This window comes from Muntiacus reevesi, chromosome 1 (genome assembly GCF_963930625.1).
Source record: "Muntiacus reevesi chromosome 1, mMunRee1.1, whole genome shotgun sequence".
In the NCBI taxonomy this organism is placed as follows: Eukaryota; Metazoa; Chordata; class Mammalia; order Artiodactyla; family Cervidae; genus Muntiacus; species Muntiacus reevesi.
This window is the reverse complement of record NC_089249.1, coordinates 193,618,610-193,640,500: the sequence shown is the minus strand read 5'-3', so window position 1 is coordinate 193,640,500 and position 21,891 is coordinate 193,618,610. Positions and strand designations below refer to the sequence as shown.

At 51.3% G+C, this 21,891-nt stretch overlaps 2 protein-coding genes across 3 annotated transcripts in view; both read left to right on the top strand.

Moving 5' to 3' along the window:
* DNMT1 (DNA methyltransferase 1) overlaps positions 1-6,134 on the top strand; it is a 42,891-nt gene extending 36,757 nt beyond the window's left edge. For both annotated transcript variants that reach the window (XM_065917738.1, XM_065917739.1), the window contains exons 32-40: positions 139-421; positions 743-884; positions 2,211-2,377; positions 2,761-2,938; positions 3,634-3,829; positions 4,124-4,287; positions 4,410-4,526; positions 5,284-5,374; positions 5,776-6,134. In XM_065917738.1, coding sequence (XP_065773810.1) covers positions 139-421; positions 743-884; positions 2,211-2,377; positions 2,761-2,938; positions 3,634-3,829; positions 4,124-4,287; positions 4,410-4,526; positions 5,284-5,374; positions 5,776-5,807 — 1,370 coding nt within the window. In that variant the 3' untranslated portion in view covers positions 5,808-6,134. The remainder of the gene's footprint in view (positions 1-138; positions 422-742; positions 885-2,210; positions 2,378-2,760; positions 2,939-3,633; positions 3,830-4,123; positions 4,288-4,409; positions 4,527-5,283; positions 5,375-5,775) is intronic.
* Positions 6,135-16,849: 10,715 nt separating this feature from the next.
* Positions 16,850-21,729, top strand: EIF3G (eukaryotic translation initiation factor 3 subunit G). Its single transcript, XM_065932636.1, has 11 exons — positions 16,850-16,949; positions 17,089-17,135; positions 17,707-17,790; positions 17,899-17,987; positions 18,125-18,184; positions 19,580-19,684; positions 19,787-19,976; positions 20,738-20,845; positions 20,963-21,099; positions 21,187-21,293; positions 21,606-21,729. The coding sequence occupies exons 1-11, from the start codon at positions 16,930-16,932 to the stop codon at positions 21,619-21,621; spliced, it is 963 nt and encodes a 320-aa protein (XP_065788708.1). The 5' UTR covers positions 16,850-16,929; the 3' UTR covers positions 21,622-21,729.
* Positions 21,730-21,891: the final 162 nt, after the last annotated feature.

Here is a 21,891-nt window from a genome sequence, read left to right as displayed (position 1 = left end):
GTGCGCTCCTGGGGGGGTCTCTCCAAACACCCTGTTAAAAACTGGATCGGACCTCTGTGGGCCTGGTCACAGTTCTGACTAGAGAGTCTCTTTCTGGGGAGTTCATGATACGTCTGTGTCCCTGTATCTCCCACCCAGGCATCTCGGAGACACTGTGGGCCATCGAGATGTGGGACCCCGCGGCCCAGGCATTCCGGCTCAACAACCCTGGGTCCACGGTGTTCACAGAGGACTGCAACGTCCTGCTGAAGTTGGTCATGGCCGGGGAGGTGACCAACTCCCGCGGCCAGAAGCTGCCTCAGAAGGGAGATGTGGAGATGCTGTGTGGCGGGCCACCCTGCCAGGGCTTCAGTGGCATGAACCGCTTCAACTCTCGAACCTACTCCAAGTTCAAGAACTCCCTCGTGGTCTCCTTCCTCAGGTAAACAGAGTGAAAGCCCCTCTGCGTTCAGTGCCACCCAAGGGCAACTAGACGGCCTGCCCCTGCGCTGCAACGCCTGATGCCAGGGCCAAGCAGTCACCGCTTTAGCCTTCACTCCTGCAGAAGGCCGCTGCTGAGTGAGGCACCAGTCTCAGCCTTCAGGGAGTTCACGGCTCCCTCTCCACTAGGGAGAGACCCTGAGAGCCGGCAGGTGCATCTTGACAAGCATCTAAGCAGTTGGGAGTGACTTCTGGCCGAGGAGGCCTTTTTGCTCTGTCCAGGCATGGGGCTGACTCTCTCGGTCACTCCTGTCCCCCATAGCTACTGTGACTACTACCGGCCCCGCTACTTCCTCCTGGAGAACGTTCGGAACTTCGTCTCCTTCAAGCGCTCCATGGTCCTGAAGCTGACGCTGCGCTGCCTGGTCCGCATGGGCTACCAGTGCACCTTCGGCGTGCTGCAGGTGCGTCAGGTTGGGGGCAGGTGCAGAGGCCAGAGACGGGCGGCCATCCCTGGGCTGCAACAAACGGTCCCTAACTGAAAGCAGAGCTCCAAAGGGGCTTCCCCAGCACTTCCACTGCAGGGGGTATGGGTTCGATCCCTGATGGGGAACTAAGACCCTACATGCTGCTGAATGCAGCCAAAAATTAAAAACAAAACAAAATCCCTCAAAGGGTCAGTCTTTAGGGTGATGACCTTTAGTGTGGGGGAGGCATAGATACTGGGGCCCGCACCTGCACTGTGGAGCCTTTGGCATTCAGATTCTGGAGGAACTCAGAGCCAGGACCCCAGCAAGTCCTGAGGGGCCGTGCAAGAGACCTCTTTACCACATCATTTCCAGCTCGTTTCCCCTAATGGGGTGTAGGGGTGCCCAGCTATGGAACTCCAGGTAGCAGTTAGATTCCCACATAAGGTGGGTCAGGAACCACACATAGACCAAACTGTTTTATAGACTAAACAGCCGAGTCTCTGGGTGAACGGATGTGCTTATGAACACCTGAAGGGTGTGGATGGTGACACCCCGGGGGGCTCCCGGTGGCTGTGTCTGCAGTGACAGGGCCTTGGGATGGTCAGAGGGGACGAGGCCTCTTCTGAAGAGCAGCTGCTCTGTGTGTGCCTGTTCAGTAACTGACAACATAACTAAACCTGAAACGAGTGCTGAAACAGGAGGGAGAGCTGGCTGAAAACAGTGTGTGTGTGGAGGGGAGGGTGGCCCTCGGCCCCAGGCCCTTGCAGCCGGTGTCCGCAGTGTCTCAGCCTCGCTGAACGAGCCTCGTTGGCGGCCGTGCTCTGCCCCTGTGACTGCGGGCTGCCAGCGGGAGGCACGGCCCCCGGTGTCTTCTCTGGCCGCTCTCCTCCCCAGTGCTGAGCCCACGGTACCTCTGTGTGTCCAAAGAGCCGGCTGAGAGCATCTGCGGGGTTCACGCCCACCTCCTCCGCGGGCTGCCGGCCGCCTCCTGGGGTCACTTGTCCCTCCCTCTGGCCTCACTCTGATCAGGTGTGAGCCTGTGGGTTAACTTCCTGGAGAATGACATAGCAACCCACTCCAGTGTTCCTGCCTGGGGGATCCCATGGACAGGGGAGTCTGGCAGGCTGCAGTCCATGGGATCGCAGATTGGGATGCGACTGAAGCAACTCAGCACTGGCACTGTGGGTTAAGTAGGGGCTCTCTGGGTGAGCTTCACACCGGTCAGCTGCTCCCCAAAGTCAGGTGCCACGGGCCCCAGCCCTCGGACCAGCGAGTCAGGGTGCCCGCTGACTATGTGGGTCTCTGGCCCTCCCTGCACAGGCTGGTCAGTACGGCGTGGCCCAGACTCGGAGGCGAGCCATCATCCTGGCTGCAGCCCCTGGGGAGCCACTTCCTCTGTTCCCGGAGCCGTTGCACGTGTTTGCACCCCGGGCCTGCCAGCTGAGCGTCGTGGTGGACGACAAGAAGTTTGTCAGCAACATCACCAGGTAGGAGCCTTGCCCGCCCGTGGTCGTGGTGCTGGTGAGGCTCGGGGGAGCAGGGGGGAGCCGGGGGACCTCGGTGACAAGGCCCGGGCCCAGAGAAAGTGTTAGTGAGGAGCAGTGGTGTGGGATCCAGCGTGACCCCAGAACGCTCTGCCCCTCTGGGCTCGTCCTGCCCAGCACCCTGAGTACAGGGCCACAGCCAGAGCCCACGCTCTACACAGGGTCTGAGGAGCGTGCTGCCTCGGTGACCTCGGGTGGCCCTTTGACCCGAAGTCAAGGTCCCCTTTTCTGGAGAAGATGGTGCCATTCATCAGGGATAGCAGCTGTGACTCAGGTGACAGCAGCTATGTGTCCCAGAGGTGCCAACCCTCCATGCTTTGCTGCAGGTTGAGCTCGGGTCCCTTCCGAACCATCACCGTGCGGGACACCATGTCCGACCTACCTGAGATCCGGAACGGGGCCTCGGCACTGGAGATCTCATACAACGGGGAGCCCCAGTCCTGGTTCCAGAGGCAGCTCCGGGGCTCGCAGTACCAGCCTATCCTCAGGGATCACATTTGCAAGGTGACCAGAGCAGGCCTCCCTGCAGCTGCCTCTTGGGGACAGAGCTGCGGGTGGAGCCCAGCCTGGGCTGGGGGCAGCTGATGTCCGCCCCTCCCCTTCCACTCCTTCTGCTCTTGATCCCTCACCCCTAGACCAGCGTTATCTCAGCCGCCCCCAGCGTCACCACCTCACTGGCTCCTGCTTCTCCTCTTACTTCCCACCCTCTCACCACCACCACCCTACCCCACCGCAGTACTTGGTTGTGGGAAGTGTTCATCAGAGCTTGCACTCTGAAGTAATAGGTCTAGGAAGACCTCATACTCTAGGGAGAGTTTACACTCTCCCTAGAGTAGGTCTGGAATGGCCACTGTTTCCCACCACGTCTCTCACCACCCCTGTTCTCTGGGTGACCCCAGGGCTCCCCGCCTCTGGCTCCACCTGTGCCACGTCCGCTCCTCCAAACCCTCCCCGCACTTGCCGGAAGCCACCCCTTCACCCGTCCTCCCTTACCCCACGTCCCCGCCCTGGAGCTGCCATGGCACATGTATGACTCCAGGTGCCGCGGTTCCTGTCAGTCTCCCCCAGTGGGATACAACCCCCGGGGGCTCCCAGTCACCGCCAATGCACCCAGTGCCCACCACGACAGCGCCCAGCCCCCATGGCACCTGCTCGGCTCCCCGAGCTGGGCGACAGCCGGGCCTACTGTGCTTCTCCAGGACATGAGCGCCTTGGTGGCCGCCCGCATGCGGCACATCCCCCTGGCCCCGGGCTCGGACTGGCGTGACCTGCCCAACATTGAGGTGCGGCTCTCTGACGGCACCCTGGCCCGGAAGCTGCGGTACAACTACCACGACAAGAAGAATGGCTGCAGCAGCACCGGCGCCCTCCGCGGGGTCTGCTCCTGTGTGGAAGGTGGGGCACCCCCTCCCCCTGCCCTGGCCCGCGGGTAGGGCTTCCTCCTGCTTGGTGCAAAGCTTCCAGCCCCCTTAGGGTCTGCAGCCACGCGGGGGGCTCAAGCGGAGGGGCACGGTTTCAGGCTTTGTCAGCAGGAGCCCAACGGCCCTGAGATGGGTGCAGACCCACTGAACCTGGGTGTCCCTGCCCTAAATAAAGGCTGCTGACAGCAGGGCTTATGGGGCGGCTCCCCTCGGGGCACGATCCGCACGCCCCACCCCACAGCCCCGTCACCGCCCTCTCTCCCTGCAGGCAAGCCCTGTGAGCCTGCGGCCCGACAGTTCAACACCCTCATCCCCTGGTGCCTGCCCCACACTGGGAACAGGCACAACCACTGGGCTGGCCTCTACGGGCGTCTCGAGTGGGACGGCTTCTTCAGCACAACCGTCACCAACCCTGAGCCCATGGGCAAGCAGGTAGGTCTGCGGGCCCCTCGGGCCTGCGTAGGGGCGGACTCGCCGGCCAGGGCCAGGTGGCCTCCTGTGGCGCGGTCGTAGGCGGTGCCCTCACGCCCGCCCCCACCACGCTTCTCGCCCAGGGCCGCGTGCTCCACCCGGAGCAGCACCGAGTGGTGAGCGTCCGCGAGTGCGCCCGCTCCCAGGGCTTCCCCGACACCTACCGGCTCTTCGGCAACATCCTGGACAAGCACCGGCAGGTCAGTGGATGGACGCGGAGGCGGGCCGCCGTCGGCTCCCACGGAGCAGGCCCGCGAGAGGAGGGCGGGCTGGGTCCGTGGGGAGCTCGGCTCACAGGGTCACTTCTGAGGGGACGCTGAACCCCCTCAGCTGGTTGACTGGCCGGCCTCAGTGCTCCCAGGAGGGCGGTGGTAAGAAAGGGGTAACCCGCCCTCCCTGGGGCCTCGGGTCCTCATGGGTCAGGCGGAATCACTAAGCCTGTGGTTGCTGTTGACAGCTGGAGCAGATTTAGCCCAAAGGAAACTTCCAGCATGTCACACACAGCAGGCTAAGTGTGTGGTGGTGCAGACTCACTGTCTTGTCACCAAGCGTTGAAATGAACCAGTGTCTCCATCTGTTTCTCAGAGCACTGGGTTTGGCTCTTAAGTCAGGTGCATCTAAGTAATGCAGGTGCGTGGCTGGGCTTACAGTGGGACCTTGCCATTTCACACCGCCCTCACCCCCCAGCGTCCTGTTCTCCCGGAGTATCAACTTTCAGCCAGAAGTGAGACCTGGCGGCTTCTGTATCTGGATTCTAAAGATTTTCTAAAGCTGTTCAAAGCCTGGCTGATTCTTGACCCATCAGTGTTTGGGGTGGGAGGAGGGTGCACCATCCCAGTGGAAGGGCTTTGGAGGCCCCGTGAGCCTGAGCCAGGGTCCCAGTGCCCGGGCCTGAATGGAGGCTGGTGCGGACTCCGGCCGTGCCAAACCAGGTGTCGCCCTCCTTCCCTCCTGCAGGTGGGTAACGCTGTGCCGCCGCCACTGGCCAAAGCCATCGGCTTGGAGATCAAGTGCTGCATGTTGGCCAAAGCGCGGGAGAGCGCCTCAGGTATGGTGCGGGTGGAGCCAGCGAGGGTGTGGCGTTAGGCTCTGGGACTGGGGCGACTCACCCGGGGCCTCGCGTTGCTCAGGGTTGCTGAGAGACTGAGCCGGCGGGCGAGTGGGTGAGTGGACAGGCGCCGGGGCCCGGTTCTGTCCTGTGACAGAGTCTGGCTCGGCTGGGCCCACCGTGCACGCTAACCAGGCAGTCTGGAAGCCTTTAGGGGACACCTGAGCAGTGCTCAGTCTCTGAATGTTGATACAGAGCTGCCGCAGGCTCTTACCTGGTTGTCCTTTAACATCGACACCTGGGCATTAGCGTAGCTCCTGATGAATGTGCCTGTCGTACTTGTCTGTTGCTTACTCTAGCATACGTTCCCTGCCGTGACTCTCCCTTTTATTTCCCTTCAGCTAAAATCAAGGAGGAGGCTGCCAAGGACTAGTTCTGTCCTCCCATCACCCATGTTTCTGCCACCAGAGATCCCCAACGTGCACTGATATTGTTGTATTTTTCACATGTCAATCAGTCAGTTCAGGTGTGTCGTATGCGGTGTTTGTGGCCTTGGCTGACACGAAGCTCTTCGGTGAGATTTGCCTATCGGCTAATTTGACTTAGTGATCAAACTGTGCAGTACTTTGTCCATTCTGGATTTTAAAAGTTTTTTATTACGCATTATATCAAATTTACCACTGTATGAAGTGGAAATTAAGACTTTATGTAGTTTTTATATGTTGTAATATTTCTTCAAATAAATCTCTCCTATAAATCACCCTGGGTGGCGACTCACAATTTACAACTCAAAATTTACAACAGAGGACTTCTGGCTGCCTCTCCACTGAGGCCGGATGAGAGTGGGGTCCTTAGTGCCGAGTATGACCCCACAGAGGTGTTCGTCTGAAGTTAGATCATTCCATGTGTGTTTGGGGTAGAGACTGTGACTCAGTGCTGGCCAATGACGTGCAAGTAGAACTTGCTCGTGTTGTTTCCAGGAAAGCCTTTTATTTATTTATTTTTTGGCTACACTGTGAAATATGCAGGATCTTAGTTTGCCAACCAGGGATCAAACCCATGCCATCTGCATTGGGAGCATGGAGTCTTAACCACTGGACCACTAGGGAAGTCCCCAGGAAGTCTTTGTTGGCCTTCCTCATGGCCTTGAATCTCTTTGGTCTGGAGTGGGCTGTGATGCCTGGTAGTACAGCAACTGTCTTGTGACCACGAGGCCAGAAGCCCCACACAACAGATGGTGGCACAAGAAGAGAAGCATCACTTGGACCCCTGGCCTGCCACCCCCAGACAGACCCTTTATTTGCTTAAGAATCTGTTAGGTGGACTTTCCACACTTTCAGCCTGACTCAATGCTGCTGAATTCTAGGAGGAGCAAACCTTTTCTTTGGTTCATCTTTAGGAAAGACCTGCTGTAAAATGACGATGAAGCAGAAACAGACAGAGAAGTGTCACTCCCCAGCACACACGCCCCAGAGGGCCACTGTTAGGATGTCAGGTAGCACCTGCCTCACCTCTTATCTACTCAGGAGGGCACTTGGTGGCGCCTCTACTGGAACATGCCATGTAAGTCACAGGTGCCTTAATCATAAGACTAAAGAAGTAGAGAGCGTTCAGATGAAAAATCATTCAGCTCCTTCATAAGTAGTCTGGCTTCCCTGGTGGCTCAGTCAGTAAAGAATCTGCCTGCCAATGCAGGAGACACGTTTGATCCTTGGGTCAGAAAGATCCCCTCAAGAAGGAAATAGCAACCTACTCTGGAGTTCTTGCCTGGAGAATCCCCATGGACAGAAGAGCCTGGTAGACTACAGTCCATGGGGCTGCAAGAGTCAGACACGACTTCACAACTTAGCGACTAATCCACCACATAGTAAGTAATTAAATGTTTCATCTTCCTGCTGTTGTAAACGGCACCATGCTTAGCATCCTTGTATGGACTCTTCCACTGTGGCACAAAGGTCCGTCTAGTCAAAGCTATGGTTTTTTCCAGTAGTCATATAGCTGTGAGAATTGGACCAAAAAGAAGGCTGAGTGCCAAAGAATTGATGCTTTTGAACCATCGCTCTGGAGAATACGTAGCCCCTAGGACTGCAAGGAGATCAAACCAGTTAATCCTAAAGGAAATTAACCCTGAATATTTATTGGGAAGGATTGATGCTGAAGCTAAAGCTCTAATACTTTGGCCACTTGATGTGAAGAGCCCGACTCATTAGAAAAGACCTTGAGGCTGGGAAAGATTGAAGGCAGGAGGAAAAGGGGATGACAGAGGATGAGATGGTTGGATGGCATCCCTGACTCAATGGACATGAGTTTTTGCAAACTCCGGGAGTTGGTGATGGACAGGGAGGCCTGGCGTGCTGCAATCCATGGGGTCGCAGAGTCTGAAATGACTTAACGACTGAATGATGATCTAATTTATTCTGTCAAAAATCATGACTGAGATTTGAGGGGTTTTTAAGCCTTTTTTTGTATGTTTGTGTACGGTTCAATGACATTCAATACAATCACTCTATTGTAGAACCATCACCACTATGTATTTCCAGAACATTTTTGTCATCCCAAACAGAAACTTTATAGCCACTAAATAATAACCCCTCACTCCCCATCTTCCCCCGCCCAGCCCCTGGTAACCTCTACCCTGTACTTTCTGAGTTTCCCCATTCTAGGCATCTCATATAAATGGGACCATAGTTAGCCTTCTGTGTCTGACTTCTTTCACTCAGCAGAACACTTTCTAGGCTCATCCATGTTGTAGCACTGGTTAGAACTTCCTTTTTAAGGATGAATAATATTCCCTTGTATGTATACACATTTTGTCCATCAATCTATCACTGGACATTTGCCTTGCTTCCACCCTCTGGCTATTGTGAATAACGCTGGAGTAAACACTAATGTACAAGTATCTCTCTGAGTTCCTGCTTTCAGGTCTCTGGAGTATATACCTAGGAACAAAATTGCTGGATCACACAGTACTTCTATGTTTAACTTTTTGAAGAACCAGCCAAAAAAAAAAACAGAACTTCTTTACAGCAACTGTACCATTTTATGTTTGTGCTAGCAACACACAGATGTTCAACTCTCTTTATATCTTTGCCCACACTTGTTATTTTCTGTTTCATAATAGCCATACTAATAGTGTCTCGCTGTGGTTTTTACTGGTTTCAGGTTTATGGTGTGTGTGTGTGTGTGCATGTTCATTTTTATTTTTTTAAATTGTGAAATACATATGATGTAATTTTCCATCTTAACCATTTTTAAGTGTGCAGTTCAATGGCACTAAGTAATTTCACACTGCAATTACATCAGTATCATCCATCTCTAGAGCTCTCTTCATCTTGTGAAACTGAAACTGTCCCCATTAAACACCAATTCTGAAGGCTGACGGAAGGATAGATTGGGAGTCTGGGGTCAGCAGATGCAAATTGTATATAGGATGGATAAACAAGGTCCTACTGTGTAGCACAGGGAACTATATTCAAAAGCCTGTGATTAACCACAGTGGAAGAGAATATGAAAAGAATATATACATGTATAATTGACTCAGTTTGCTGTACAACAGAAATTAATACTGTAAATCAACTACACTTAAAAAAAAAGAAAAAAACCCTAACCCCCCCATCCCTCCCTAACCTCAGCCCCAAGCCCCCACCATCTACTTTCTGTCTCTATGGATTTGACTCCTCTAGGGACTTCATAGGAGTTGGAATCATACAGTATTCCTCCAAGGACCTCATTGGAGCTGGAGTCATGGAATCAGTACTGCATGGAATCATGCAGTACTTGTCCCCCGTTTTTTTTTTTTTTTTTCTTTTTTTTTTTTCTTTTATTTGTTTTGGTTTTTTGTTTTGGCCATGCCCTGCAGCTTGCAGAATCTTTTCTTAAATTTTAATTTTTATTGGTGTATATGAAAATGAAAATTGCTTAGTCGTGTCCGACTCTGCGAACCCGTGAACTCTAGCCTGCCAGGCTCCTCTGTCCATGGGATTCTCTGGGCTAGAATAGTGGAGTGGGTTCCCTTCTCCATGGGATCTTCCCAAACAAGGGATTGAACCCAGGTCTCCCGCATTGCAGGCAGATTCTTTATTGCCTGAGCCACCAGAGCAGCCTATGAAAACTCAAGTGGGTAGGTAGCCTATCCCTTCTCCAGGAGATCTTCCCAACCCAGGGATCAAACCCCCGTCTCTTACATCTCCTGCATTGGCAGGCGGGCTGTTTACCAGTAGCACCACCCGGGAGGCCCTTAGGTCACCACAGAACATTGGATAGAGTTCCCTGTGCTATATAGTAGGTTCTCATTAGTTATCTATTATATATAGTAGTGTATATATGTCAATTTCAGTCTCCCATTTCATCCCACCCTCTTCTCCCCTTGATATCCGTAAGTTATTCTCTATATCTGTATCTCTATTTCTGCTTGGCAAAAAAATTCATCTGTACCATTTTTCTAGATTCCACAATATTTTTCTCTTTCTGACTTACTTCACCCTGCATGACAGTCTCTAGGTCCATCCATATCTCTGCAAATAGCACTATTTCGTTCCTTTTTTATGGCTGAGTAATATTCCATTGGATATATGTACCACATCTTCTTTATTCCTCTGTTGATGGACATTTAGGTTTCTTCCATGTCCTGGCTATTGTAAATAGTGTTGCATTGAACATTATGGTACATGTATCTTTTTGAGTTATGGTTCTCTCTGGGTATATGCCCATGACAGCTTGCAGAATTTTAGTTTCCTGACCACAGACTGAATAAAACTAGGCCCTTGGCAGTGAGAGCCCAGAGTCCTAACCACTGGACCACCAGGGAATTCCCAGAAGTTCCTTCCCTTTTAAGACTGAATAATAAAAAAAAAAGACTGAATAATATTCCACTGTATGGATGGACCACATTTTGTTCATTCATTCATCCATCGATGGACACTAGGGTTGCTTCCACCTTCAGGCTAGTGTGGATCATGCTGCTATGAATGTGGATGTACAAACATCTGTTCAAGGCCATACTTTCAATTCCTTTCTGTATATACCCAGAAGTAGAATTGCTGGGTCATATTTCTATTCTGTAGTCATTCTATTTCTACATTTTTGAGGACCCATCATACTGTTTTCCATAAGAGCCAAGTTGTGTTTTTGTTTTTTATTTTTTGGCTTCACCCCACGGCATGTGGGACCCTAATTCCCTGATCAGGGATTGAACCCACATCCCCTGCATTGAAAGATGGAGTCTTAACCACTGGACCGCTGGGGAAGTCCAGATTGTTTTGTTTTGTTTTTAATGAAATAAGTATTCAAAGCACAGGTGAAGCACGTGGTCTTCCCCGCTGCTACTTCCTCAGATGCAACCATGATGAAAGTGTCGCTGTGTTTCTTTCCTGTCCAGGTTTTTCCACCATTACCACATGTTCCTAAACTCGTCAGTCTCTGTATCTTAAAAAAACGTTAGGTTCATCTATTCTACTACACGTATCTGTCGGCAACCTGTTTTTCTCCCTCACGCACGTTTGCAATTTTCAAACAAAGGCAAGTTATAGAACAAAAGACAACACTGAATCCCACAATGGTCAGAACGAATGGTCAGTACTTGTTTCCCATTTTTGTGTCACAAGGAAGCTTTTCTAACACCCCATCGTCGCCACAATGACCACGATCACGCACATATGTAATGTGTCCACACTGACATGCAATCGTTTGCAACTGCTAACTGAAAACTGACAATCACACAACCACTGATCTACCACTGACTATTTCAGCACTGGTTCCAGTGCTGGGCATGCATGCAACAATCACACAGACCAACATCATCCCCACTGTCTCAAGAACAAAGCGGGCAGACAAACTCCACAAAGAATGAGGGATTTTTGTTTGCTTGTTTTTGAATGAGGGGGTTTTAAAAAGCAAGAAATACTACAATCAAAATAAAGCAGAGAACTTGGGGATTTCTCTGGTGGTCCAGTAGCTAAGACTCCATGCTCCCAATGCAGGGGGCTCAGGTTTGATCCCTGGTAACGGAACTAGATCCTGCATGCTACAACTAAGAGTTTGCATGCTGCAACTCAAGATCCTACATGCCACAACAAAGATAGAAAATTCCACTTGGCCAAATACATGATTTTTTTTTTTTTTAAAGCAATGAATTGGGATGGTCTGACTCTGACTCTGACTCTGATCTTACTTTGTTCCTCTTCAGACTTTATTATTAAAATGCACACATCTTGTATATGCAGCTGGACTGTTTTCTAAGGATCTGGTTCTTTTTTTTTCTTTTTTAAAAGATAGCTGGACTTTCTACTTGTGTATTTGCCTATGTCATCAACTTCCCAGATCAAGATGAAGAAAATTCCCTTCACCTGTCTGGCACTGCAAGCTGGTTCCATGTCCATTAAGAGATGATCACAGATGATTTGTTACTATGGATTAGTTTCGCCTGTTAGAGATTGTCACACCAGTGGAATCATATGGTGTCTATTCATTTGTGTCTGAGACATGCATCCATGTCACTCTATCAGTCATTTGCTTCCCTTTATTGCTACATGGTACTCCATTGTAGAGATGGAACAGTTTCTCCATGCCTCTGCCGATGGGTTTGTTTGTTTTTTTTTTTGCTGATGGATTTTTGAATTCTGTTATGTCCTGAACTGTGTCTCCTACAAAATTCATATGTTGAATAACCCCAAGTACCTCAGAATGTGAATATATTTTAGGATAGAATCTTTAGTATATGTGCTGCCGAATTGAGCACAGGATAGAATCTTTAAAAATTTTTTTAATTAAAAATTTTTTTAAAAGATAAATAAAACGAGATCATTAGGGTGGGCCCTAAGCCAACAGGCCTGGTGTCCTTATAAGGACCATGTGAAGACGCAGGGGGAAGACAGCCATCCACAAGCCAGGGAGATAGGACTCAAAGGACATTTTGATCTCAGACTCCCAGTCTCCAGAACTGTGAGAAAATAAATTTTCGTTGTTTACAAGCTGTTCAGTCTGTGGTATTTTGTTATGGCAGAAAGAAATTCAAATGGTTCCCAATTTGGGCCATTGTGAATAAATCTGCTATGAAAGTTCATGTGCATGTCCGAATATGTGACCTTCTGTGGATGTGTGTTTCTGGTGCTTTTGAAGAATACCAAGAAGTGGAATTCCACCTGTAGGCACCAGTGAGTCCCTTGGAACTGCTGCCAAGTTTCCGAGCGGCGCCACACCCTGAGCGTCCACACGCCCTTTGTAGAGTTCCTTCTGCTCTTGTCTTTTTTTTTTTTTTTAATTAATTATCTTTGCTTTTGGCTGCACTGGGTCTTCGCTGCTGCATTCGGGCTTTTCTCTAGCTGTGGGGAGCAGGGGGCTTCTCACTGCGGCGGCTTCTCTAGTGGTGCACGGGTTCCAGGCACGGGCCGGCTTCAGCAGGTGCAGCACGCGGGCTCACTAGTTGCTGCTCAGGAGCAGCACGGGAGGCTAGTGCTGCACGGCATGTGGGGTCTTCCCAGACCAGGGATCAAACCCCTGTCCCCTGCATTGGCAGGCAGATGCTTTCCCACTGGACCACCAGGGAAGCCTGCTCTTATCTTGGCTGCTGTCCTGTGGAATCTCTGGACATGGAAAGAATGTTGGTGTGATGATAAAGGACCAAAAGAATGGCTCAGAGACTTCTTTTCCATCCAACCTTGGACTCAGGCTTCTCCCCACTGTCCTATGCTTCCCTTGCCCACTTTTTATTATTCCTTAGAAATACCTAATTTGAAAGAAAAATACATATTCAGTGTTTAAGAAAAAGTTTTCCAGGGACTTCCCTGGCAGTCCAGTGGTTAAAACTCTGTGCTTCCACTGAAGTGGGTGCAGGTTCAAGTCTTAGTCAGGGAACTAAGGTCTCACATGTGTGGTGCAGCCACCACATAAGTAAATAAATAAATAAAGAACTAAAAAGAAAATTGTATTCCATACAGAAAGAATACTGAAATGGAAGTACAAGCAAACCTCAGAGATGTCGCAGGTTTAGTTGTAAACCACTGCAGTAAAGCAAATATTGAAATCATTCAATAAAGAAAATATCATGAGTCACAAATTTTTTTAAATTTTCTAGGGCATATAAAAGTCATGTTTGGGGGCTTCCTTGATGGCTCAGTGGTAAAGAATCTGCCTGCCAATGCAGGAGACACGGATTCACTCCCTGATCCAGGAAGATGCACATGCTGCAGGCCAGAATACTGGAGTGAGTAGCCTTTCCCTTCTCCAGGGGATTTTCCCAACCCAGGGATCGAACCCAGGTCTCCCGCATTGCAGACGGATTCTTTACCAGCTGAGCCACAAAGGAAGACCACCAGTGCAGAGAAGAAGGGTTCAATCCCTGGCCCAGGAAGATTCCACATGCCATGGGGCAACTAAGCCTGTGAGCCACAACTACTGAGCCTGTGATCTAAAGACCCTGATGTGCAACAAGGGAGGCGACCACAAGGAGAAATCCCCTTGGCTGCAACTGGAGAGTGGCCTCACAGTAATGAAGACCCAGCGCAGCCCAAAGTAAATAAAATAATTTTTTTTAAAGTCATGTTTACACTATGTGTATATGTGTGTGTGTGCTCAGTGGTGTCCAACTCTTTGTGACCCTGTGGACTGTAGCCCGCTAGGCTCCTCTGCCCATGGCATTCACCAGGCAGGAATACTGGAGTGGGTTGCCATTTTCTTCTCCAGGGAATCTTCCCGACCCAGTGATCAAACCCACATCTCTTACATCTCCTGCACTGGCAGTTGGATTCTTTACCACTAGCGCCACCTGGGAAGCCCTAGGTAGCCTATTTAAAGTGCACAATAGTATTATGTCTAGAAAAAAAACTTAATTTAATAATGCTTTACTGCTAAAAATGCTAAATAAACATCATCTGACCATTCAGGGTTCCCACAAACCTCCAATTGGAAGGAAATCTATAAAGTGCAATGAAACAAAGTATGCCTATAAAGATGAGGCCAAATCGAAACACCCAGAAACATCAGTGTCTGGGGGTAGCCAGAAATGGGCACAGTTTTCTCTAACAGGGGTGAAGCTCGTTGGGCAATATTTAGCTAATCCCTTAATCATGGCAATTGTGCTGTTTTCAATTCCAACCCTTTAAGCCACACTGCACTGGACACCTTATAGCCAGTTTAGTGCACTTGGATGTATATTTCCTTAGGCCCCTTCTAGAAGAGGACATGCAAATTTGTGAATATGAAAAACATGTTAAAAGGACTTCCCTGGTGGCCCAGTGGCTAAGACTTCAAGTTATCAATGCGAGGGGTGGGAAAGGGGGCCCGGTTCAATCCCTGGTCAGGGAACTAGACCCCACATGCTGCAACTAAAGATCCCACATGCAACTAAGACACGGTGCAGCCAAGTAAGTAAATACAAAAAAAGAAGAGATTTAAAAAACATATTAAAATACATATATATATTACATCTCACATATATAACATAGGATGTGTGCTATATATTAATATGAAAAATACAATTTTATAGTTGATGTATATGTTTATATTTAAACCAAAAAAAAATCAGATGGTAAAAATTTTCAGTAAAACAGAAAAGTTTAAAATTACGCTTCTCTTTCCTGATGGCTTCCTCTCAAAGCATTCCCTCAGGAACAGTTTGATAATTCTGTCCTAAAATAGCTTGAATGTATCTACATATCTATCTACTATTATTAAAGATGTACAAAAATTTGTTCCTATAGCATATGCCATTTTCTACCTTGCTTCCTCTCCTTTTCTTGGATGTATTTTTAACATGACCTCAAGTAGATCTACATTCTTAAGGACTGAATAGCATGTGATTGATTACAGCATAGCATGTCTTTTTTTCTTTTAATATTTACTTATTTGGCTGCACCAGGTTTTAGTTGCAGCCTGCCAGATCTTCCCTGGCCAAGGATCAAACCCAGGCACCCTGCATCGGGAGCTGAGTCTTAGCCACTGGACCACCAGGAAAGTCCCAGCAGCATAACACGTCTTAATCTATTTAACCAGCCACTGTTAATGGACAGATAGGAATTTCCAGTTTTTGCTATCATGAACAACAGTCCTCGGATAGCTTGTTCTCACATCTTTACATACATTCCCAGGTTTTTCTCACAGGTTGAATTGTCAACTGGTTCAAAGGAAAACACATATGTGTATTTAAGTTTTAGTAGATATCATCAATATGCCATCTAAAGAGTTTGCATAATCTCACTAACAAAGTACAGAAGTGTCTTTTTCTCTGTATCTTTGCTACCATTGAGTAATATCAAATTTTTACAGCTTTGCCCATCTGCAACATTCATTGTTTGGATTTTGCATTTCTTGAAGTAAACGAGTGAGTTTGCACAAATGTTTATTGACCCTTTGTACAAACTTTATAATAGTTTCATCTGTTGTCAGACTGCCCTCTTTCTTTCTTTTTTTTTTTTTGGTGGTGCCTCACAGCTTGCAGTCCTAGTTTCCTGACCATGAATTGAACCCATGACCCCTACAACAGAAGTTTGAAGTCCTAACCACTGATTGTTACTGTTGTTCAGTTGCTAAGTCTCCTCAGACTCTTTGTAACCCCATGGACTGCAGCATGCCAAACATCTCTGTCCTTCACTATCTCTCAGAGTTTGCTCAAATTCATGTCTACTGAGTCAGTGATGCTATCTAACCATCTCATCCTCTGGTGGCCTCTGGACCACCAGGAATTCCCAACCACCCTCTTTATTTACTTACTTTCCCAGCCTCCTTCCTGGTCTGCTGCTAATTTATTCCTTTCCACCCTATCCTCTACAGGCTTCCAGAATAATCTTTTTCATAAGAAAATCTGGTCACATTGGGTCACCATTCAGAACATGTCAGTGCCTCACCCACACCCCACAGCCTGCAGGATAAAGAGCCTATGCTGGGAATTCCCTGGTGGTCCAGTGGTTAAGACTCTGCACTTCCATCGCAGGACCCAGGTCTGACTGATACCTGGTTAGGGAATTAAGATCCTGTAAGCCTCACCATGAGGGGGCAAAAAAAAAAAAAAGAAAAAGTTACTCAAGGAGGGAGAATGGTTAGGGGGTGACTTGATATCTTGATCAATTGAATCAGGAAAGTTCTTTCCGGACAAGGAAGACCAGTTTTGGTTTCTTTAGCTGAAAAATGGAAATTATAATTTCCTCCTCACAGTTCCTGCAAACAGTAAGAGCTCTATAATTGAGCTTTATTGTCATTATTTTTAATTTTTTAAAAAAGGTAAAAGAGGATCTTCCTTGGTGGTCCGGTGGTTAAGACTCAGTGATCCCAATGCAGGCGTTTCTGGTCCAGGAACTAGATCCCACATGCCGCAACTAAGACCCAGCGCAGTCAAATAAACAAATAAATAAATAAGATTTTAAGGTAAATGAGCTGAGCCTCTATTCAGCTATTTATAGTAAGACACCAGGGCCCAGCCTCTCACACAGCCGGCGCCTCTACCTCCGTCCGTAGGGGTCGCTGTGGAGTGCTACGGCTTCTCTAGGCAGCGGAACCGGAAGCCTCTTTCACCTCTTAGTTCCGGTCTTTGGCCCAGGCTTGGGCTGCGTGGAGAAGGTTTTGCAATGCCGACCGGAGATTTTGAGTGAGTCTGGGGTCGTGAAGCGGGTTTGGGAGGCAGACGGGAGGGTCCTAGGAGTTAATATGGAGCCTGGGTGCGTCGAGGCCGCGGGAGCCGGGCCTCGGCTCATTCATCCCTCCTTTTGACAAACTTATCCCCGCAGTTCGAAGCCCAGTTGGGCGGACCAGGTGGAAGAGGAAGGAGAGGACGGTGAGTCTACCTTGTCGCCTCGGATCACCACAGCCCGGCCTTCCCCCGCCGCCCCCAGGCCGTCACTGCTGCCTGCTCTGGTCCTCCACCCTGGCACCGCCGTCAGGCCCTGCATCTCCCCTGACGGCCAGTCCCTGCCCCGCGCCACTCTCATCTGGGCCAGCCTATCTCCAGTTCCATATGTTCACCAGCCAGCCCATCTTCTGCCATGCCACCGCCCAAGTCCTTGATGCCAGCACTGATGCTTCCCTACTCCGGGGAGGAAATTGTAACAGCCACATTCCTGCCTTTGTTAATACTAGCGCCCGGCTGCCTATGGCCCGCGCCTGCCCTCAGGCCAGGGATCCCCTATGCTTCTCATTGCTGGAAGTTTCTACTGGCCAGCTCCGTGTCCCTGGATGTCCATCCCAAGACACTTCCTAGCCAGTCCTCTGCCCTTGGTCCGGCCTTTCTCAGCTCCTGGTGCAGACATTATCCCAAAGTTCTCTTGATTTCAGCTTGGGAGTTCCTGTCCCTGCCCCCCCCACCCCCACCCCCAGCTGACCCCTGCTCCTTCCACTTCCTGTCACAGACAAATGTGTCACCAGCGAACTCCTCAAGGGGATCCCCCTGGCCACTGGGGATACCAGTCCAGAGCCTGAATTATTGCCGGGAGGTGAGTGCCGGACTCCACTCCAGCCCCAGGCCGTCTGTCTCCCCAACCTCCTTCCTTCTGGTCCCTGTTACCCAGGGCTCAGTTCCTTTGTTTCTTCCCCTCTCCCAGCTCCACTGCCGCCTCCCAAGGAGGTCATCAATGGAAACATCAAGACAGTGACCGAGTATAAGATAGATGAGGATGGCAAGAAGTTCAAGGTGAGGCTGGGGAAGAGGCGCACTTGAGGGACACTTGGACTAGGAGAGAGTGGTGTGTTGGATGTCTTGATGAGGAAGACCTGCCGGCTCTAGCAACCTTGAGCAGGAGGCCCAAACCTTTCCCCTCCTGTCCACAGATTGTCCGCACCTTCAGAATTGAGACCCGGAAGGCCTCAAAGGCTGTGGCAAGGAGGAAGGTAAGACCCTTCTCCCCCTGTCCAGGGCTGACTCAGAGGAAAAATTGGAGTTCTTTTCCCCATTGCCACTTTCTAAAATGCCCCATTCATTCTAAAAATGAATTTTTAGAAGTGGGGTTTAACTGTGGGCTTCCCTGGTGACTCAGTGGTAAAGAATCTGCCTGCAATGCAGGAGATGCTGGTTCATCCCTGGGTTGGGATGATACCCTGGAGAAGGGGATGACTACCCACTCCAGTTTTCTTGCCTGGAGAATTCCATGGACAGAGGAGCCTGGCAGGCTACAGTCCATAGGGTCCCAAAGAGTTGGACATGATTGAGCGACTAATGCTTTTTTGTTTTTTTCTAATTTTTTGGTTGCACCACATAGCATGTGGGATCTTAGTTCCCCGAGCAAGGCTTGAACCCACGCCTCGTGCATTGGGAGTGCGGAGTCTTAACCACTGGGCCACCAGGGAAGTCCCCTGTGTGTACCTGTTTTGTTGGAGCAGAACTGAGGCCTGTGAGCAGTCCGTGGGGGCCCTGAAAAGTCCAGCAGGTGCAGGAGTAGGGGCGGAGGGGTTGGTTCTTACTTCTCTTGGCTTGTCGCCTGGGAGGAATAGCCAATACCGCCTGTGAGGTGGTTGTAGCAGCAGAAGTGATGGCAATAAATACATTTTGCATGGTTACCTACATACTCTTTGTTAGACCCAGGTGCTTCATGGGAAGTATTTTCTCATTCAGTCCCCCTAGCATTCCAGGGAGGTGTGGGGAGCATTGTGGTCCCTTAAAGGGAAGGATGCCAAGGTGCAGGTAGTTTAAAGAGGTCAAGTGAAGTGAAATCGCTCAGTCGTGTCCGACTCTTTGCGACCCCATTGACTGCAGTCTCCCAGGCTCCTCCGTCCATGGGATTTTCCAGGCAGGATACTGGAGTGGGTTGCCATTTCCTTCTCCAGGGGATCTTCCCGACCCAGGGATTGAACCCAGGTCTCCTGTATTGCAGGCAGACGCTTTAACCTCTGAGCCACCAGGGAAGTCCACCCCTGGAAATCTGGGTGACCCTGCACACCCCTGAGTATCACTCGGTGGGAGCTGGTCTGTCTGTTACCTGCATAGCCCCGCCAGGGGTTGATGGGTTTGGTCCTGTTTACCCCCTGAGCTTCAGTTCTCTCATCTGTAACATGAGGCTGAGAGCTGCCCCTATGATCTCCTGGAGCTGGCCTGAAGCTGGGGCCTGGCATGCCCTCAGGGAACAGAAACTGTCATCATCACTTCTCCAAGGAGCATTTGAGGAGGGCAGTGAATGGGGTTCAAGGCCCACCCACCCTCAGAGTGGCTCTTGTTAAGTCTAGGGTGCACATGGAGGGGGTCCCACTTGTCCCTGCCCTGACCTGTCCCCCATCCTGCCTTGAGCTCAGAACTGGAAGAAGTTTGGGAACTCAGAATTTGACCCACCGGGGCCCAACGTAGCCACCACCACAGTCAGCGATGATGTATCCATGACATTCATCACCAGCAAAGAGGTAAGTGGGGTGGCTGGCTGGGGGAGCCAGTGGCCAGGGTGTTGGTGGAGGCAGCGGGGGAGCGGCTGCCCCATCTGAACTGCCCCCCACCTGCCCTGCCAGGATCTGAACTGCCAGGAAGAGGAGGACCCAATGAACAAGCTCAAGGGCCAGAAGATTGTGTCCTGCCGAATCTGCAAGGGCGACCACTGGACCACCCGCTGCCCCTACAAGGACACGCTGGGGCCCATGCAGAAGGAGCTGGCCGAACAGCTGGGCCTGTCCACTGGCGAGAAGGAGAAGCTCCCCGGAGGTGCCAGGGCCCTGGGATATGGGATATGGCTGGCAGACTTGGGGGTTGGGGGCAGGAGTTGGGGTGGAGCACAGGCATTGCGTGCATCTCTGGAAGTCGTGGGTCCTCACCTGGGGTCCGGACAGGACCACCACTGTCAGTGGTTATCACCTCCCACACAACAGCAAGGCTGTGGCCACAGCGCACGTTGGTTTGTGTGAGAAACTGCAGGTGGGTGCTCTGCCGGTGACGTCACCTGTCTCTCCCTGTTGGGGTTTGTGAGAGCCTCTAGTGAGCACAGCTGCAGGTGTAAGGACATTGCGAGTAGTGAGGGGAGACAGCTGTTCTCTCAGTGTGTCTGTCCTGACTGGAGCTTGCTGTGTTTGCATGCGTGTGTTTGCACACGCATGTGTGTGCACACACACACATTGGAGTTCTATCCTTGTGACTCGTGTGCACAGCCACTTGCCAGGTGTCCCAGGGTCAGGAACCTGGGGGCTGTCGCTGCCCTGTCTTGGTGTGTGTGCACGAGGCTGGGCATTTTCTCACTGTGGGTTCTCTTGCTCTTCCTGTGCTGCTAGCAGGCACGGCATGTAAGTGGGTCAGCTTCCTGGATGTGACCTTTAAGTCCTTTTAAGACCTTTAGTCTTTGAAGAGATCCCCCAGATGCCTGTGGTTTGAGAGAGAGGGTGCTTGGGGCTGGATCATGGCCGGAGCGGCTAGCGTCCTGGGCCAGGCCTTTGCGAGGGGAGGCTTGACCTAACCTTGCTTTTGGTCCCCAGAGCTGGAGCCTGTGCAGGCCACTCAAAACAAGACTGGGAAGTACGTGCCTCCGAGCCTGCGTGACGGGGCCAGCCGCCGTGGGGAGTCCATGCAGCCCAACCGCAGAGGTGAGGCGGGGAGGGCACCCAGTGCCAGGCTGATGCGTGGGCGGGCACCTCCTGTACCCTATGATTATCCCACGGGCGGGGCCAGCCCCTCACTGATGCCTCTCCTTGCCTGCCCAGCTGATGACAATGCCACCATCCGTGTCACCAACCTGTCTGAGGACACTCGTGAGACCGACCTGCAGGAGCTCTTCCGGCCCTTTGGCTCCATCTCCCGCATCTACCTGGCAAAGGACAAGACCACCGGCCAGTCCAAGGTGGGCCAGCAGCCGTGGGGGTGGGGTGGGGTCCTGACTCCCAGCTGTGCACTGAGCGTTGTCCCTGACCCCCACTCCCTCCCCCAGGGCTTTGCCTTCATCAGCTTCCACCGCCGCGAGGACGCTGCACGTGCCATTGCCGGGGTGTCCGGCTTTGGCTACGACCACCTCATCCTCAACGTCGAGTGGGCCAAGTAAGACCTCTGCCCCCCGCCGCCCCTTGTGGCATCAGAACTGATACTTGGGATGACTGTGGGCCTTACCAGGGTTGTCCCCGGGGCCTGGGTCTCTGACTGTCCTGCCTTCTCGTGGAGGGCCGCGCGCCCCAAGGCCTGTCTGACCCCTGGTGTACTCTGTGCCTCCGCCCCATCTTTTCCTGCCCCGTCTCCCCACCCTGCCCCCGATGAGTTCGTGTTGTGTAAGATGGGTGGTAGTCCTGGGACTCCCTAAAGGGTCTAGAGCCCCCCCACTTGCCATCCTCACTCACCTCATGTTTCCCTTTCTAGGCCATCAACCAATTAAGTCAGCTGCTGCTGTTGCTGCCCAGCCCCTGGCCCCGGGACCCTTCAGTGACAGAAGGCAGCCTCCTGGAGCAGGGGGCTTCAAGGGCAATAAAAAGTCTCTAGTCGCCTTGTGCTGTTCCAGCCATTTATTCCCTGATGTCAATCACACTGTTGTGGGTGGGGCCAGCCCCGCCCCGCCCCGTCCCCCCCTCCCCTCCCCTCCCCAATCATGGGTTTGCCCCGAGGCCTGCCCGGGTTTAGTGCTGTGAGTGGAAGCTCCTGCAGCTCT

What these genes read in the sequence shown, in the direction of transcription:
- EIF3G (XM_065932636.1), top strand. Translation starts at nt 16,930, where the DNA reads ATGCCGACCGGAGATTTTGA. An exon ending in AGGCTGTGGCAAGGAGGAAG is followed by an intron (nt 18,185 to 19,579) that starts GTAAGACCCTTC and finishes CCTTGAGCTCAG; the next exon opens with AACTGGAAGAAGTTTGGGAA. An exon ending in CATTCATCACCAGCAAAGAG is followed by an intron (nt 19,685 to 19,786) that starts GTAAGTGGGGTG and finishes CTGCCCTGCCAG; the next exon opens with GATCTGAACTGCCAGGAAGA.